General features: G+C 48.9%; 1 protein-coding gene across 1 annotated transcript in view; it reads right to left on the bottom strand.

Annotated features, from left to right (window-relative positions):
• The window catches only part of ADCY6 (adenylate cyclase 6), a 362,703-nt gene that overhangs the window by 62,915 nt on the left and 279,618 nt on the right, over positions 1-20,170 (bottom strand). The window contains exon 19 of the mRNA XM_069230504.1: positions 13,088-13,217. Coding sequence (XP_069086605.1) covers positions 13,088-13,217 — 130 coding nt within the window. The remainder of the gene's footprint in view (positions 1-13,087; positions 13,218-20,170) is intronic.

Genomic DNA, 20,170 nt, shown 5'->3' with positions numbered 1-20,170 from the left:
TTTAGTAGTGAACGCTTGTATATCACTGACTCTTCTGGTAGAGGTGAGAGCGAGCAATGTTGACACTTTCCAGGTGATGTACTTGAGTTCAGCTCTATGGATGGGTTCAAAAGGGGCTTTCATGAGCTGGGAGAGAACAATATTAAGGTGCCACTCTGGCGGAGGTATGCGAACTGGAGGAAAGGTGCGGAACAGCCCTTTCATAAACTGTTTGATGACTCTGGTTGAACCAATAGACGGCATGTTAGCCGATCGTCTGTAAGAGGCTATAGCTGCTAGGCGAATCTTGACTGATGCATAGGAAAGACCAGCTTTGGAAAGGGAGAGCAGGTAAGGAAGAATTTGCTCAGGATTGATTTGAAATGGGTGAAAATTGTTCTGAGAACACCAAACACAGAACCTCTTCCATTTTAATTTGTATGTCTTATTCGTGCTCTCCGCTCGCGCTTTAGAAAATATGAGACTACATTCTTGGTCGATGTTCATATCTTGGAACTCTCCGAACTCAGGAGCCAAGCATGCAAGTGCAGTGAAGTTGGGTCGGGATGTAAGATGAGACCCTGATTCTTTGATAGAAGATTGTGGTTGCAAGGGAGACGGACTGGATTGGCTATTGACCGGAGGAGGAGCTCCGTGTACCAGTACTGCCTCGGCCACTTGGGGGCTATGAGAATGATCTTGCAGCCTTCGGTCTTCATTTTCCTGAGGAGTCTGGGAATCAGTGGAATGGGGGGAAAAGCGTATGCAAAGATCCCGGACCATCTTATCAAAAGAGCATTTCCCCACGACCCCGGGAGTGGGTATCGACTGGCGTAAAACGGACATTTGGCGTTCACGTTGGTGGCGAACAGGTCTAGGATCGGCGACCCCATCGTTGAAAAATGTTCTTGAGTATGGTCTGGTTGAGTTCCCACTCGTGACAGTTGTCGTCGGTCCTGCTGAGAGAGTCCGCTAGAGCATTGTTGACCCCCGCCAGGTGCTCTGCCCTGAGGCGGACGTTGTTCCGTGTGAGCCAGTTCCAGAGAGACTGAGCTTCCCTTGAGAGGGAGAGGGATCTTGTTCCTCCCTGCTTGTTGATGTAGAACATGCTTGTTGTGTTGTCTGTTCTGACTAACACTGATGATCCTGCGATGCGTGGCAGAAAAGCTTTGAGCGTAAGATGAATCGCCTTCAGTTCTAACAGATTTATGTGCATCTCTTTTTGGAGCTTGGACCATCTGCCTTGAATGCGCATGTCCTGTAAGTGGCCTCCCCATCCTTCCAGGGAGGCGTCCGTGGTGATAACGAAATCTGCTAGTGGTGCCAGAAAGGTTAGACCGTGGGAGAGGTGGTTGATGTGGGACCACCATTCTAACGTCTGCCGAATCCTTGGTGTGATAGTTATTAAATCGTCGAAGGATCCTTGTGACTGGGTCCATTGGAGTTGTAGTTCTTCTTGTAGAGGTCTCATCTTGAGTCTTGCCAGCGGTACTAGGACTATGGCTGAGGAAATCATGCCCAGAAGCGATTTGAATAGTCGTACTGAAACAAACTTTCTTGCGGAGATTGTGACAGCCAATTGGGTCAGCTTCTGCTGTCTTGCTAGGGTAAGATATGCCTTGTTTTGGATAGTGTCCAATTCTGCTCCCAGGAAAACTCTCCTGCGTGCGGGGAACACAACTGACTTTTGTAGGTTCACTGTTAGAGCCAAACTGTTGAATAGTCTTAGGCAGGCATCTGTGGCTTTTGAGGCTAGTAGAGATGACAGAGCTTTTATGAGCCAGTCGTCCAGGTAAGGGAACACCTGGAAACCCTTGCTTCTGAGGGAGGCTGCGACTGGGGCAAGGCATTTCGTGAAGATTCTCGGAGCTGATCTGAGGCCAAATGGCAGGACTCTGAATTGATAATGGGCACCGGCTACTGTAAAACAGATATTTGCGATGTTTTTGGTGTATTGGAACGTGGAAGTAGGCGTCCTGGAGATCTAAGGTTGTCATAAAATCTCCAGGATTCAAGAGGTGCAAGATATCTGACAGTGTGATCATCCTGAAGGATTGTTTCCGAAGGAACTTGTTGAGCTTCCTGAGGTCTAATATAGGACGCCACTCTCCAGACTTCTTCCTTATGAGGAAAAAACGGGAGTAGAATACGAGACCTCGTTGCTGCAGAGGAACTGCCTCTATAGCCCCTTTGGCCAGGAGGCTGAAGACTTCCGCTTGAAGCAGACGAAGGTGGAGAGATCTGCCTGATGTTGGTGGGTGAAGCGGTGGCTTTTCTGTGAACTCCAGGGTATGACCTCTTGTCACTATATCTAGCACCCACTTGTCCGATGTTATCTTCTTCCACTCTTGAATGAAGTTGGAAATGCTTGCTCCTATTTGTTGATGTTGCGGGCATTGAGGGAGCATAGCCGGTGCCCGTGGAAAATCATTGCTTTCTGGGTTGATCTCTGGATTGTGAACCCTGTCTTCGTTTCCCTCCCTGTCTGGTATGTAAGTCGATGATTGCCTGTACTGCTGATGGTATGAAGGCCTGTACTGGGATTGCTGGTACTGTCTATGAAAGGAACCTCGAAATGAGGTGAAACCTCTTCCTCTAGCCCCTCGAAAGGGCTGCTTCCTGTACTGTAGGGTACACAGGGACTTGGCCGTGTCTGTGTCCGTCTTAATGGTTTGAAGTGCGTCATCCATATGTTTGCCAAACAAAGATTCCCCATCGTAAGGCATGTCTAGAATTCGTGACTGCACTTCTGGTCTGAAGGATGTGGCCTTGAGCCAACCTTGTCGTCGTAAGACAGCGGCGCCCGCTGGTTGGCGGAAACCAGTAGAGGCTATGTCCAGAGCGCAGTCAATAATCTCTTCCGACGCACGCTCACCTTCCTGTAGGATCTTTCGTGCCTCTTCTTGCTTATTTTCTGGTATGAGGTCCAGGAAAGGTTGCATGTCGGACCACATTTGACGATCATATCGGCCTAAAATTGCTAATGAATTCGCTGCCCTGACAGTGATTGCAGACATTGAGGAGAATCTCTTGCCTATATTATCCAGTCTGCGACCTTCCTTGTCTGGAGGAGTGGAGATAGGCGTTGATGGATTTTTGGAGCGCCTTTGAGCAGCCTGTGAGATGACCGAATCAGGCTTTGGATGGCCAGTAAGGCATGCCGGAGAATCTTGGGTCGCCTTATATTTTTTATCCAGTTTTTGTGGAACTGGAGGAACAGTAGCCGGATTCCGCATAATCTTTGTGCCCTCGCTCCAAATGTAATCAATAATTGGAATGGACCGTATCGACTTCCGTGATTGCTCTTTGAAATCATGCAGGAAACATTCCGATTGGGAGACAGATGTTGGTAGGTGGAAACGTACTGCGGCTCTGTCCATAAGATTATGGAAACCACCTATGTCCTCGGGCGGAGAATCAGAGGGGCGAGGAGGTGGTGGAGAAGGAGTGGGGGCCAAATAATCATCCCATTCCTCTGTAGGATGTTGTGGAGTAGACATTTCTCCTTCTTGTTCTTGTTCTTCTTCCCCTGAAGTGGAACCTTCATCTCTGGGGGGTGCAGCTAACACCGAGTGTGATGTTGATCTTGGAGTAGCTGGAGGAGGAGGAGCATTACCTGGCATCACAGTAGAGACCGGCGCCGGCGGTTGACCTTCCGCTGGAAACCTTCTCATATAATCCTGAAGCATGGATTGTAAATCCTGGATTAAGGAGGAAGGCATTTCTACGGTGTCTCTGTGTTGAGGCTCCCGTGTTTCATAGTATTGGTCCTGATGAGAGTAGTATGGTTGATACTGTTCATACTCATTCTCTTCATCGTCGTCTTGATATTTGACATGGAGCTGCGAAGGGCTATGTGCATCTCCAAAAGGACCTTCGTCCGATTCCTCCCAGTCAAGAAGATGACTGGGTAGTAAAGCCGACACCTTGTTTGGAGATGTGTCGGTTGGATAAACGTCCTGTGCAGGTAGACTTCTGATGCTGACCATGGCTCGGAGAGCTGGAGACCTGGAAGAGGTAGGAATGGCCTCAGCGTGTCCACTAGGCATCACTGCTGTCGATGGCGTGAAAGTTGATGCAGCCGTGGATGGTGCAGATTTTTCCGTCGACGGTGGTCTCGTCGACGGTGGAGTCACCGACAATGGTTTAGTCGACTATGATTTTGCCAACGATGATTTCGCCGACGATGGTCTCGCCGACGATGGTCTCACCGACGATGGTTTAGTCGATGGTAGTGTCGTCGACGGTAGTTTCTTTGACCCCGTCGATGGCGATAGCGCCAATGAGAATGACGTCGCTGAGGTTATAGTCGACGGGGCAGTCGTCGACGGTGACGATGGAGTCTGGAGAGAAGGTATCGGACCCCTTACCGTCGATGTTAGGGTCGTCGACGCTAACGACAGTCTCGTCGACGATGAAGTGGAGACGGTAGATGTAGATACCGTCGTCGTCACGGTCGTCGACAGTGTTGTCGTCGTTGTTCTAATTTTCAGAGTCATTTTTCCAGAAGTGGAAGGCTCTGAAGAAGGAGATAGATGGTAAGACTCCTTCTTTTGAAGAGGAGAGGAAGGCTCAGAGGAGACTGAAGTCTGTAAGCCCTTCCCATGATGAGATTTCTGCCTCTTTCTGGATTTCTCTATGTGGCCTAGGTCCTCAGATCTGGACCTTTTATGTGGCCTCTCTGACCCACTCTCCTCACCTGAAGTACAGGATTTGGCCTGCAACCATGTCAGGAGTCTGCCCTCCCAGTCTCTGAGGGTCTTTGTGGAGAAGGTGCAACATATTTTGCAGTCCCTAACCTGATGTTGTGGGTAGAGACAGTACAGACATTCTTTATGTGGGTCATCCACATGGAGCCTTTTCTTCCCACAGGTCTTGCAAGGGCGGAAAAGGCCTTTTCTAGAAGAATCTGACATATTTGAAGCTTTCTTGAGAGAAAAATCTCTGAAGTAGAAGAAAAACTGAGCAGAGCTCAGGGAGACTCCCTTCACACGACGTGCGGTAGAAAATCTGAGGAAGGGAGCTTCTCTGGAGAAGGTTCTAGAGGGTGATGGTGCCTGATTGGACAGCAGGCAGGTTTGGGTCCTTTCACAAAAGGACATGGATAGGCTATATGAGCAAACTCTGACTCCATTATAGCCAATTGCAAAAAAAAAATATTTATTATTTATTGCTATTTTATGTACCGTGGGACTCCCACTTCGACAACGGGGATGATTCAAGCATGTGAATTTATGAAAGATCCAATACTGGATAATATTTATTAGTTAATGTACATAATACTCCAGGATTCAAAGGAAAAGGGGTATATAATCTAAAACATAGCATTTCACTCTCCAGTCAACAATAAAGATATGCCACTAGGATTCAGAAACTTAGGAAGAGAGAAGCAGAGGAATAGTAGAATAAAGAGTCAAGAGAACATTAGAATGCAAGTCGATATATAACATGCTCAGGACAGATAGATTTGGGTGAAAGATCAGTGTAGCTATTGCTTAAAGAAGTGGATGGTTAGGTGCTTTCAAAAGCTGCACATGAGGGTGAGAACCCTCACTCCTGGAGGTTCAGAGTTCCAGGCAGAGACTGCCCCTGCACCACTGAAGATTTGAAGTTGGGATCTTTAATGTTAACTACTTCTTAGGCCTCTTTCACAACCAGATTTGTTAAGAAGTTCAGGTAAATGTGGATAGTCCTGGTGGAAGGCACTCTGGCTTTGTACTTCCACATCTGGATTCACTCCCATTCATGGGGTGGGAAGCATGCAAACCAGATCAGGGACATTTTTACTGATGGGGTGGGGTCTTGTCAGGCATGTACATGCTTATCTCAATGGACTAATTTATTTGGGGAGGGTGAAGGTTTGGATTCTCATGGCGTGCATGTGAATTTCTGGACCCACACTCATTCCTGGGCTGGTAGGCTCCCCTGGCTCTCTTGGCTTCATGATAGCGGGTCTTAGTGCATTTAACTATCCATCTAGCACTACTTGCTTTGGATGAAGGCTGACCCTTCTGAGGCTTGTGAAGGCCACAAAGAGTTGGTATGAGAAACAGAAAGGCTTAGTTCCGTCAATGTGTTAAATGAGAGTATGTTTAACATCTAAAGTGTGTAGTACTCTCTCTGCTGCTGTATCTGGTTGTGGAAAGAAGACTAGAAGTTCTATTGTCTAGTCAGGGTGAAAACGGGAGATGACCTATGACAGTACTTTAGGGTTGGTTCTGAGTAATATCCTGTCTTTATAAACTTGAATGAAAGATTTCTGTAATTTAAGTCTTTACAGTTCGCGAATGCGTCGAGAGGTTATTGCAACCAGGAAAGACACCTTCCAGGAGAGGTACTAGAGAGGGTAAGAATGGAGAGGTTCAAAATGGAGCCCCATGACTCTGAGGATCAGATGAAACACCTTGGAGGGGGTATTCCTCAGATGGATGAATCTTCTAAGACTGTCCATGAAGTCCTTGACCACTGGTATGCAGATGAGCTGCTACAGCAGCTAAATGATGGCTTACGGAGGTATAGGCTAAGCCTGACTTCTGGAAGTGAAGTAAATAACATATTTTGTAAATCAGGGTTTAAGCGGTCCAGGTGCTTAGTAATGCAGTAGAGGACGAATATCTACCACCTTGTTCATAACAAGCTTGAGTGGCTGGGTTACACGATTCTCTGACGATATCGATACATTCTAGTGGGAGATATGGGTAACCAAACTCTAAGACCTCCGGTATTAGATCACTAGATTGAGTTGGTTGATGTATGGGTGCCAGATCAGTGATGCTGGGGATAGTCTTGTGTGGACTGACTGATGTTTCGAGGACTGCTGAATACTAGGGCTGTCTGGCCAAGGTAGGGGGCACGAGGATGAGAGACAGAGATGTATGCTGCACCGTAAATGGAAGGAGTGGGAGAGGCAGAAAAGCAGAATCAAACTTTCCTGCCCAGTTTATCCATAGTGCATTGCCCAGGAACTGTGCATGTTGGTAGCTGGATGTGAAGCTTGGGCATTTCATATTGGTGCGTGCTGCTGAGCTAGTCAGCAAGGTCATTATCCACCCTCGGAAGGTATTCTGCCACAAAGTGAATGCGGTTGTGGAGTGCCCAATGCCAAATGGTGTGGGCTAGCAAGAAGCAGGACAGAGAATGAGTTCTGCCCTGTTTTTATAGGTAGTAAACAGCAGTCAGGTTGTGGGTCCTGTCTAGAACCGCTTTGCCCCGAATGGATCCAAGGAAGGTTTGAGGGTGTGGTGGATTCCCAGCAGCATGAGGTAGCTGATGTGGGGCCCACTCTCACTGTATGGTAGTGAGATGGAGATGTGTTCTCCAGTGGGCTTGAGGGGCAACTGTGGTAAAGGTGTTGCTATTCCATTACTGCAGAGTGTTGTATGCTGGCCTTTGCCAACACTAGATCCTCCACCAGACCCTTTGCTTGCGACCATTTTGCAGAGAGGTATTGTTGTAACAGACATGTGTGGCTGGGCTTGGGTTACTGGGGCGATGCGTGAGGCTATCATGCAGAGGAGGGTCATAACAGTTCTGACTATGAGGTAAAGATATGGCTGAAAAAGAGGCACTAGCTGCTGAAAAGCCAGGACTCTTTGTTAGCGTAGACAGGCCTTACTCATGTTGCTGACCATAAAAAGGACTGTATCAGCAAGGGTAATAAATGAGACTAGGTGGCATTGATAGTGAACTTAAGGGTGGAAAGGAGGGTGTGCTATACACATTAAAGCTTGCTTGCGATCTTGATCAGCCAATTGTCCAGGTAGGAGTAGATGTGGATGCCCCTCATCCCCACTTTAAACATTGCCAGGCATTTGATGAAGAACTTTGAGGCGGTGGTCACGACGAACTGCAGCACTTTGAACTGGCAATGATGCCACTTACAAGAAACACATGTAGTGTTGGTAGGCAGGATAAATGGGAATGTGAAGGTAGAAATCTTTGAAGTTTAACGCTACAATGAAGTTGTCTTGCTGCAACAGAGGGATGACATCTTGTAAGGTTACCATGTGGTGCTCACACAGGATGTACTTGTTGAGAGGCCTTGGATCCAGGATGGGCCTGAGAGAGCCATTCGTCTTTGCGGGTGAGAAAGTAGAGAGTACACCCTTTTGCCCTGATTTTTTTTTGTTGAGGGAGCTAGTTCTATGGCCCTTTCAGAAAGAGCGCTTAGACCTCTTCCTTTAGAAGGAAGAGTTTCTCCCTGATTGAGGCTGGGTTTTGCGGGATGAGAGGTTAGAAAGGTTTGAGAGAAGTTCTAGGCAGTACCAGTGGCAAACCGCTGCTAGGACCCACTGGTTGGATGTGATTTCCTGCCAACTTGGGATGAAATACTGGGCTTGTGTGGTTGGGGGGGGGGGGGGAGGAGGCTAGAGAGTTGGAGGGAGTCAATGTTTGGGGGTGGAGGCCCCAATGCCAGCCCCCCTGTGCCCTTACTCCTGTTGATATTGCTCATGTAGGTACCCTTGCTGTAGCCTTGTGGTGTGCACTGATGGTAAGTCTGCTGCCTCCGTATCGGATAGAAAGAGATAGGCTTTGGAGAGGTATAGAAATATGGAGGGCACCCATAGCCCTGGCAGTGTTGGCGTCTTAATTTCTCTGGTGTCTGGGCCCAAAAAGATGTTCTCCATCAAAGGACAGGTTGAGTAGATACTGCTGGACTTCGGTTTTAAAACTCAAAATGCAGAGCCAGTTGTCGCATCTGATTAAGACACCCTGAGGAGCGGTATCTGCAGCATCAAGGGGGCATTGGGTGGCCACATTAGAAAAGGATGTACCCTCTACCCCTAGCTTTTCCCCCCTCTGCTTCAACTCTTCGGGCAGGTGTTCGCTCGTACACCTCATCCCAGTGTGCTCTGTCATACCTGGCGAGCAGGCCGACAGTTACTGATTCTCCATTGGATGATCGCTCCTACCACCACTCTCTTACTTGTGGTATTGAGTTTCATACTCTATTTATCAGGTGGAAGAGCATCACCCGCACCCTAAGAGTTAGCACACTTATGCACCTTTTGGAGCACAAAGGAATCTGGGACAACCAGATTCCTGATGTCTGGCAGTCATTGGATGATAGTTTTTATTTATTTTACCCACCCTAGGTCGTACCACCCTGGCCTTGAAAGAGTCCATAGCTGACTTCAGCATCCCCTTGAACATGGGCAGAAATTGAACTGTCTGCTCTGTTTTAGATATGGTCTCCACAAGGAAATCATCCTCATGGAGGATGTGGGGAAGCCTATGAATAATCTTATGGCAGGAGGTTGTGCTATATGGAGGGGTGACGTCATAGTTGGATAGTGATCCAAGTCTGGATCCCCCATGGAATCGACATCATAGTCATCCCATGGGTCATCAGCGGGCACTGGGTCAAATGGTGTATCCTCAGGGTCACTGGGATAAAGGGAGCTGCCTGTCTATACAAGGAGTGAAGGAGGCCTCTAGTAAGTATGGAAGTGGTGAAGTGTGGAGTGAAGGAAGAGGCCCAATTGGGGTAAGGATACTGCCTTTGTCCTTGAGCTTCTGGCATTTGGGCACTAGGGGAGACTCCACAGCAAGTTCCACCCAAAGGTGGGCTTCCGCTTGCTAGGCAAAGTCTCTATTGGCTTTGGAGGCAGTCTTGTAGAAACGTACTAAGGTTGGGATGGATGAAGAGACATTTTTGTCTCCCGTCCAATTCCTCTTGAAGACGTTGAAAGATAGGCTGCTCCGAGTCATCAGAACCCTGCATCGAGTGCATCCTTGGCATCAACGGCTTGGGTGTCAAGGCAGGCCTTGAATCCGATGTTGTCTTTGATTCTGATGGCTTGGGCACCAAGGATGTTTAGGGTTCAAATGTGCTTTGGGCACCGATGGTGCCTTCACCATTGATGGCGGCTTTGAAGCTGGCATTCAGCACTGGTGTCAAGAGGATCTTGGGCCTCTGATGAGATAACACCCATGTATGGGGTGGAATCGGCTATGAGGATTTCAGTTGGTGCCGACTGGTGCCAGAAGACAGTGGGGCCCCAGTGGGATGAGTCTTTGTCAGAGGACTCGGTGCCTGATCCCTTTGAGGGCAGTGCTCTGCCTCAAATCAAAGCCTTTGAGGAGGCCTGAGGTGTGGCTTAATTTCAGCCATAATCACTCTCTGCACCAAGATATTAACTCGAAGTCCAGAAGGTGTGGAGTCACTGGGAGTCTGGAAGTCTTTGGGCTCAGAGCCATAGGAGAAGATGGCCTCTGGGCTACGTGATGGTTGTTGGAGAGGAAGGCCCAAGGGGCCTGCTTCTTAGATGTTGTAGGAAGACTGCTCCCCAAAGATGTTGGGGGGTCATCAGAAGCCTGCCTCTGCATTTTGTAGTGTGCCTGTCATCTCTCTCGCAGATACTGAGGAGACTTTTTTGCAGGTCTTGCACACTGTGTTGTAGTGGTCAGGAGACGGCAAAGGTTGCATACCTGGTGGTGGCCGTTCCAGAGGAACTTCTTGTGACACTGAGAACAGTTTTGAAAGGGTGTCCATTCCTTCACCCTGTATACAGGGAGTGCAGAATTATTAGGCAAGTTGTATTTTTGAGGATTAATTTTATTATTGAACAACAACCATGTTCTCAATGAACCCAAAAAACTCATTAATATCAAAGCTGAATATTTTTGGAAGTAGTTTTTAGTTTGTTTTTAGTTTTAGCTATGTTAGGGGGATATCTGTGTGTGCAGGTGACTATCACTGTGCATAATTATTAGGCAACTTAACAAAAAACAAATATATACCCATTTCAATTATTTATTATTACCAGTGAAACCAATATAACATCTCAACATTCACAAATATACATTTCTGACATTCAAAAACAAAACAAAAACAAATCAGTGACCAATATAGCCACCTTTCTTTGCAAGGACACTCAAAAGCCTGCCATCCATGGATTCTGTCAGTGTTTTGATCTGTTCACCATCAACATTGCGTGCAGCAGCAACCACAGCCTCCCAGACACTGTTCAGAGAGGTGTACTGTTTTCCCTCCTTGTAAATCTCACATTTGATGATGGACCACAGGTTCTCAATGGGGTTCAGATCAGGTGAACAAGGAGGCCATGTCATTAGATTTCCTTCTTTTATACCCTTTCTTGCCAGCCACGCTGTGGAGTACTTGGACGCGTGTGATGGAGCATTGTCCTGCATGAAAATCATGTTTTTCTTGAAGGATGCAGACTTCTTCCTGTACCACTGCTTGAAGAAGGTGTCTTCCAGGAACTGGCAGTAGGACTGGGAGTTGACCTTGACTCCATCCTCAACCCGAAAAGGCCCCACAAGCTCATCTTTGATGATACCAGCCCAAACCAGTACTCCACCTCCACCTTGCTGGCGTCTGAGTCGGACTGGAGCTCTCTGCCCTTTACCAATCCAGCCACGGGCCCATCCATCTGGCCCATCAAGACTCACTCTCATTTCATCAGTCCATAAAACCTTAGAAAAATCAGTCTTGAGATATTTCTTGGCCCAGTCTTGATGTTTCAGCTTGTGTGTCTTGTTCAGTGGTGGTCGTCTTTCAGCCTTTCTTACCTTGGCCATGTCTCTGAGTATTGCACACCTTGTGCTTTTGGGCACTCCAGTGATGTTGCAGCTCTGAAATATGGCCAAACTGGTGGCAAGTGGCATCGTGGCAGCTGCACGCTTGACTTTTCTCAGTTCATGGGCAGTTATTTTGCGCCTTGGTTTTTCCACACGCTTCTTGCGACCCTGTTGACTATTTTGAATGAAACGCTTGATTGTTCGATGATCACGCTTCAGAAGCTTTGCAATTTTAAGAGTGCTGCATCCCTCTGCAAGATATCGCACTATTTTTGACTTTTCTGAGCCTGTCAAGTCCTTCTTTTGACCCATTTTGCCAAAGGAAAGGAAGTTGCCTAATAATTATGCACACCTGATATAGGGTGTTGATGTCATTAGACCACACCCCTTCTCATTACAGAGATGCACATCACCTAATATGCTTAATTGGTAGTAGGCTTTCGAGCCTATACAGCTTGGAGTAAGACAACATGCATAAAGAGGATGATGTGGTCAAAATACTCATTTGCCTAATAATTCTGCACTCCCTGTATATCCTCCAAAAAAAGATGGTATATGTCGACAAGGGGCACAAGGCCACAAGTGGGGGAGGGGGTCAACGTGGATGGGTTTCTTGATGTTAACGGTTGGGGAAAAGGTTGAGGAAAGTAATACAAAAGTAATTTTCCATATGAAGGAGTCAAGGAATAGACCAGCTGGGCAGGAACGCGTCGAACCAATCTAAAATGGAACCAGTGCCCATGTACACTGCCAGCCAAGAGAGGATTCATTATATATCCTGTGATAAGAAAAATGTCTCTAAAGAAAAACAACTTGCAAAGGTCCAAGCCCAAAGCTAGATAGTAGCAGTACACAGAGCATGTGTATCTAAGCAACACATGCAGTGAACAAGATGTTTCTAGTAATACTATGGGGAATGTGATCCAAGCTCTCACAGCAAGGAACATTAAGTGTCTGAATTGGGCTGTGGTTCAAGAGACATCTCTGTCTCAACCTAAACAACCGGAAGCAGAGAGGTACCAGTGGTCTCTACAAAAAAAGCACTAGGAAATAGGGGCTAAGATTCACACCCAGGGGTGCAATAGCTACATCTTTGGCTGCCATAGCTAAAACCAGCTTTGCCTGAGACACACACAAGAGTCTCAAAAGCTGCGCACAGCATTCTCAAAAGCTGAGCTGGCGAGTGCCTGGAGTTTCACTGGCAGTGGGGGTGACGGTCTGTGGTAACTAAAACTACACCAAAATGGTTATCAGAGCTGTACCTGGAATCTCTAAAGCCAGACTGGGGAAGTACAAAGGATCCACACTAAGCTGCCATTGCCACCATCTCAGTTGATAGAGCCACAACTCTATATCATCAGAACCTCACTGGGGTATCCTGGACGCTAAGTGGGCAGCAAAACTGCTTTATTATAGTTGTATACAAAGAGGGAAGATACAGAAGAACCTCATTATTAATAAACCTTCCAACAGCATCCACCTTTTATAACTCAAACATACCTCGGCCTACTAATCTTATAAATGCCACCAACCCAACCAACCCAACCCCTGCAAACCCAATTACCTGCAGCTTCCATAAAAAGTCTAGCCTTGCGGTGGACTCCACCTGCTGGGCATGGAGGTAAAGAGCTAGAGCAAATGCCATGAGGATCACAGGAGTCATGTACTTGAGCGCCACCTTGCTGCTCGCCATGCTGGAAGAGGATGGACAAGTCAGGACAAAGGACACCACATGAAGCCCACAACTAGGACTCACTCAAATATCAATCTGAACCAGAATACCCAATACCAAACCCACACCCAGGGCCATCTCTAGTGCACCAGGACCTAAACCCACAGTAAAAAAAATATATAGTTGAGCACAACACCAACAGCTAAGAACAGCCCTACACCAGTGCCCCCCCAATACTAAAAGCCTTACCAAGACCCTAGATTGCAACAACAACATACATGAGAGGCCACAAATCCAAAACTAAACTTAAAGACCAAATCACCTAATCGCAACCAAGGTGCCTGAACATCAAAGTTAAACCTGCAGCACTGAAGCATGAACCTGACAACACAGAGGTTAGAGCAACAAACCTGCAACCAGACAAATCACAATTCGAAGCCCACAATGAATGCACTCCAACACCAAACCCACACACCAACAGTCTGAGGCTCCACAACAACAAACTCATAACCAGAAAACTCCAACACCAAAGTGAAGCAACCAAATTTCAAACCTAAAATCGAGGCACCTATACACCATACCCCCAATCAAAGTACTCCAGGACCAACTCACAACCATTGCACCCTTAGAACACACCTACAACCAGTGCCCACAATATCAAACCTACAACCAGGGACCCCCAGATCCAAACCTAACAACAGAAACCCCAACATTACATCCATAAACCAGGGCATCCCTATACCAAAGCCACAAGCGCCCCAAGCAGAAAGCCCACAGTTAACGACCAAACCACCAAGTCCACAACCACTTTGCCCCAACTCTGAACCCAAACCGAAGCCCCTATAACAAACGGGACTGTTCCAACCCGTCATCCCGAGACACAATGAAACCAAAAGAGTACATCAACACCAAAAATACAACCAAAGGGCTCCAACATGAAATCCCCAATTAAGACTCTGCAAGGCAGGAGGGTAGGGGTAGGTGGGGGTAGCTGCCATGCTGTAGGCAGCATGTGCCGAGAGCTCCTCTCTGGCCTGCCAACCCCTGGTCCTTCCTGGTTGCCACAGCCAGCAGTGGACGACATCCTGGGCACCCCGGACTGTGGCCGCTGCAGTGGGGGGGCAGTAAGCGCAGGAGCGAGACCTCCTGCTCAACGGGGACCCGGGAGGGCCAAGCACAAATGCCTCCTTCTCACCTATGAAATGGCAGCTCCATAGTTGAATGGAAACCCTAGAGCTCATCTGGGCCATGCACTGCAGGAACTGATGCAGTACCCAGGGAGATGCTTTCAGTGGGAGATTTCTTTCCCCCCCACTTCCTCATTCACCTCAGGGTTTGGCCTGGCAGTGGGGCCAGGACTGCTCACTGCAGGCTCGCATTCTGCTGGCGTGCCTCCTTGATGGCTTCCTTCAGCTGGGACCTGCAGAGCCGTAGGAGTACCAGCACACCGCTTGAGCCATGTGGAGCACCCCCCACACCCTAGCTGCAAGTTGAGAAGTGCGGCAACTGGCTGGGGTGGTCTCCCTTGCCCACAATCTCCTATATGGCCAGTTGGGGGAAGGTGGGGCCCTGGGACATTGGCTTTCGGGCCCAGTGACTGTTCGACTCCCCCGTCAACTGGCCTCTGGGGGGAGCAGCCAGGTCACTGGGGAGCGCTGCTACACACAGCAACCAGTGCAGTTTGTCTCAGAGGTCGGGCACCCCTGAAGAACTACCCCATAGCCCCCCCCGCCAAGGGGTACCCTATTATTACCTGCCTTGCATTAACTAATATTGCCCTGGATGGGCCTGGGTGTTGAGGTTTTGCAACCCACTACTACTTTGACTATCAGATGTTTTTGCAATGCACTGGTTGGAGCTGGGGGACCTAGTTAGCCGGGGGATCACCCTGGTTGCCTGTGGAGGCCTTTCAGATCTTTTTGAGCGGTGGGGTGGAAATTCTCATCTTCATTCTGAGAGCGAGCTTGGTTTCCTCTGACTGCTTTACGCTCTTACATTGTCACTGCCATGGTTGTGGCAGACAGTGCTGCGTCTACTGACATCATTGTTGCTGCCTTTACATGCTGGACTTGGGGGATGCCTTGCTCTCCCTTATCTATCCTGGGCCGCACACAGAGGTCCAAGGATGATGCCCTGACAAGCACCCCTCAAGCAGGGGAATCAAACAAGGTGCTGGGGGCGGAGACATCACCCACATGGACAAAACACTGGATCCGTTACTGGCCGCGTTTGATACTACTTGGGAGCACTCGGAGGGCCAGATCGACTCTATTGCAATTGAGCTAGGTCTCATTCACAAGGACTCTAAGAAAGTAGAAGGGAGGGTTGTCCACCTTGGAAGTGTCAGTACAGGCCCTAGTGCCTGAGCCAACAGAACGGCGTTCATGAAGACAGAGGTACATAGGCAGTGACTGGCTGCCAGGCTGGATGACCAGGAAGGAAGGGCCTGCTGTAACATCTGAAGGGTCATTGGGCTACTGGAGTGGGTGAAGGGCGATTCCATGCTGAGTTTTCTAGAGGACTGGTTCCAGGAGGTTGTGGCCCAGGAGGGCTTAAGCCCTAAGTCCAGGACTGGGTGCATAGAGTCCCTTCTTTCCCTCCTAAGCCGGGACCCCACCCCACCCGGTGGTTGCAGTTCTACTCCATTTCCCCAATAGGGACTTCTTCCTTGAGCAGGCCTGCAACCATGGCCCCTTTGTGGTGGAGAACGCTGAAGTCTTGCTGTATCCTGACTTTACCCTCCAGGTTCAAACTCAGCACACTGCGTTCTCCACAGTTAAGAGGAGACTGTGAGCTGGAGTTGCCCTCCTGTCTGCTTTTCTCAGCCTGGTTGATAGTGCATGGGAAGGACAAGACTCACTTATTCCTGGATCCTGCTTCGGCATGGGACTGGCTGGAAAGGTATGACAAAGAGGCGGCACGCCTAGGGCCGGAGGCTCCTAGCCGTCTGGCATGTTAGTGGCGCGGACTCTCTCGACAGCAAACAGTGAACTGGGAGTTCACCACATTCTGGGACACGTTCCCGCAGGGAGTCAACTTCAAGCTTGGTGAGTTCCACGTTACCAGGACTAGAAGACACTCTCCAGGCGGGTCACACAGGGCATGGCAGATGGCATTATTTGACCTTCGTTTGGATACATTGTATTCTTCGTAATTCTTGGGCATATGCAGGGGGCTTGTAGTATATGCAATATTTTTCACTGCACTACACACTGTTAGACTAAGGGACTACCATGTTTATTATCGTTTTATTTTCAAACGGGGCGGGCCAACAGGGTGATGAGCGTGAGGGAAGTGCACAGAGCACTCCCCTCAGTGTGCATATATGTTTTTGCCAGCCGTCCAAACACATGCGCACAAAGGCTCTCTCCAACTCGGCACTGTGTTGCAGAGTTGAAAAGAGCCAGCCCAGGCACCCAGTCTGAGTTGGAGCACCCATGCAGGGCGCCTCAGCCAATCATAACGCTGCTTTGAGCAGCGTCTTGATTGGCCGCAGAGCAGGCTGGAAGCCTGCAGTGCAGCGGAAATCGGCGGCGACGTTCAGGGAAGTTTTTCTTTTCTTAATTTAGATTTTCTTTTTATTACCCTCCCCCAGGCCCCACCACTTTTCAAAGTCGCCAGCCGCGACTTGCCTCACTTTATTTGGACAGATGTACACACATCACATTCCAGGAGGTGGATTGCTGGAATGTTCTTGGTTCTTTTAGTGGTGCAATTGCAGCAGGTGTGGTTGTATGCTATGGCTGGCAGCTGGCACTGTGGTTGTGTGGCTGGCGCGGGGAGGGGGCAGTGGGACACTGGGATGCATGAGTGCTTCTTTTAATGGCCGACCGATTCCGTTTGATTACCTGGAACACAAGAGGTCCGTCCATGCACTATAATGTTCTGGCCTACTTAAAGCGGAGGGGGGGCACAGGTCGGGTTCCTGCAAGAGACATATCTGTTGGACTGAGGGCAGAGCACTCCAAAAGAGATGGTGAGGGCAACTGCACTGCACTGTTTACACCCTGTTTGAGAAGGGGGGCCCTTATTTGGACCAGACCTGGGGTGCCATTCCAATGACATAAGGCAGTTATTGACCCAGAAGGCAGATATGTGCTAGTGCTGGGACGATTGGATAGCAAAGATATTGCCATGCTTAATGCTTATGCCCCAAATACTGACCAACCTCATTCCTGAATAGCATGACACCGCTCCTGCAATAGGCTTCCCCCAGAGTTGGGGGAGACGCCCGAGGACAGACAGCGGGTACTTACTGAACAGGAGGAATGGCTTGTGATGGTGGAACACTTGCAACAATACAATTACAGGACATATATTGCAAGGGCTCAAGTGGAGCGGGACACATCGGGGAACATTTTAGCCGGGCTCCTTCGAGAAGAGACAAGGGGGCACACTACCTTCAGGTTAAAGACTTTGCAGGCCAAATTGTGTTGAAACAGGAGGACATTATTGGGGTGTTCATGCACTACTGTTGTGCACTGTACGCAGTCAGCACATGGGTCGGAACTACCGGGTTACATCACAGATTCCTCCCCACTGGTCCTGGATCCTGCCACGATGAAGCAACTGGGTGCTGATATTACTGTGCAAGAGGTTCGAGTGCAATCAAAGAGATGGCCTGTGGCAAGGTACCTGGGTCAGATGGGTTGCCCATAGAATTCTTTTGGCTTACTCTGCGCCCATTTCCCCTAAGTTAGTGAACGTTTTTAACAGAGCGTGACAACAGGGACGGCACAATTGTCTCTCTACACCCAAGAAAGAGAAAGATCTGCTATTGGTAGACTTCTAATGCCCCCTCCCTATGCTTAACGCAGATTATAAATCTATAAAATCTTGAGCAAGATTCTGGCGAACAGGATCTTGCCACATGTGGGGAAACTGATTCATCCTGATGAGACCAGCTTTATACCTGCCCATAATACCCTGCCTAATATTCACAAGCTGATTCACATCCTGGGCATGCAGGAAACACTCTCACCAGGTGTCCTGGCATTATCTGTGGATATTTCAAACACTTCAGATTCCCTCTACTGAGAGTTTTTGTAGGCTACCTTACCCTGGATGAGGTTTGGAGTTTCTTTTGTTGAATGGACTAGGCTATTTATACTCTTCCGATGGAAAGAGTCAGGACTTGGTGGGTGATAGCAGCATGGCCAGTGGAGCAGGGCACCTGGCAAGGTTGTTCCGTGTCCCCTTTGTTTGTGCTGGCTCTAGAGCCATTTGCACTGACAGTGTGGCTAGGTGGACACTATCTGGGTCTGCAGGTATCGTCTGATCGTCTAGATATATCGTTATATGTAGATGACATGCTGCTGTGTATATGTAGGGGAATTTCTGACTTGGAGGGTGTAATGGTGGGCTTGTCAGCTTTTGGGCATCTGTCCGGCCTGGAGGTTAACTGGTTTAATTCCTGCCCCTACCCTCTGTGAGCCGACTCAGAGGAAGGCACCCCTCCACTGCCATGCCGGTGCTGTGCTGGGAACTTGTCTCCATATGTTATAGATTGCTCTTCGAGGGTAACTTTTCCCAGATTATGTCTGCCGCCTTTTGGAACACTACCAATATGTCAGTGCTCTGACAGCCATCGCCAAGAGGGTAATTATGCTGCGGCTTCTTTACTTGCAGCCCTACTGGTCTAGCTCCCTAAGGTGCATTATCTGGAACTTGATAGCATCTTTATTACATTAAATTGAGGGTCTTCGAGCTGCAGAGTGGCTCTGAGAAACTTCCGATTGCCTGTGGACGAGGGTGAAATGGCTGCCCCAGATTTTGAGTTTTACTAATTGACAGGCGAGTTGCAGTGGGTGGATCAGTGGCAGGGCTCAGCATCCTGGGTGACCGCTTGGCAAGGGTTGGAGATAGTTATTTTCTGGACTTGAGGGAGATGTACGACATCCCGGCAGGGCACTTCCTTTTACATGGGGCCCTGATGAGTAAGATCAGTGTGTGGTGGAGGGTGGATTCCGGAGAGCCTCCAGAGTGTCACAGCTATCTGTTTCTTATCACAGGGCTGACGAGGGCAGTGTTGTTGCTCTATGGAGCCCTGTTGAGAAGGGCCCAGCAGACTTGTCTGAGAAGTGTCTGAGACTTGTCTCAGCTGCACCAACAATGCTGGACAACGGACCTGGGACAGGTGCTCAGTGACTTTGCCTGGAAGAAAATCCTGGCGTTCTCCACCAAGGTGTCCCGAAATGCTAGATTTAAGCGTATTCATTTCTATTTCTTGCACCGGGCGTATCTCACCCCTCGACGTCTTCATGCCATGTTTCCTGGGGTTTTGTCAGCGTGTCCTTGATGTCATGCAACAGATGCCGGGTTCTACCATATGGTATGGACTTGCCCGGTGGTGGTTCCGTACTGGGCCACCGTACTAAACGTTATTTGTCGTACCACAGACAGACACTTTGATAGCTCTCTCCAGCTGTGTTTATTGGGTCTTCATGCTCGAAACACAGCCCGAAACACGACACACAGGTGTACTGATTTGGCGCTTGTGCTTGCCCGTCGACAACTGATGATGAGCTAGAAATCTACCACTAGTCCTGACCTGGGTAGATGGGGGAAGGAGTTGCCTAGAAGGGAAGACTGTGAACGGCAACCACTTCGGAGGGAGGCAGCCAGGGGAGTGCGTAGGGTTCTGATCTTACCTGCTTGGGATGCAATACTGGTGGTTTGCCCAAGACTAGATGCCCAGAGGCAGTTTGTGCCCGAGGAAGTGGTCTCTACAATGCCCCCTCCGAAAGCAGGCTCAACACCGCTGTCCCCTACCCCTGCTGCTGATGTTCAAATTAGTGTGGCCCCTGTTGAGTGAGTGGTAGTTGCTTGTTTGCTAGATGTCAGTGTGTTGGGTGTGTCGCAGGAATGCTGTTGGCCCACCCTGGGTCATGCCACAAGCTTAATACCCCCGGGCTGAGGCAACAATCTGAGCTGCTGTGTCGGCCTTCATTTGGTGTACTGACTTTGTATGTTCTT

The sequence above is a fragment of the Pleurodeles waltl genome, chromosome 4_2 (genome assembly GCF_031143425.1).
Source record: "Pleurodeles waltl isolate 20211129_DDA chromosome 4_2, aPleWal1.hap1.20221129, whole genome shotgun sequence".
Classification (NCBI taxonomy): Eukaryota; Metazoa; Chordata; class Amphibia; order Caudata; family Salamandridae; genus Pleurodeles; species Pleurodeles waltl.
This window is presented reverse-complemented; position numbering and strand designations above follow the sequence as displayed.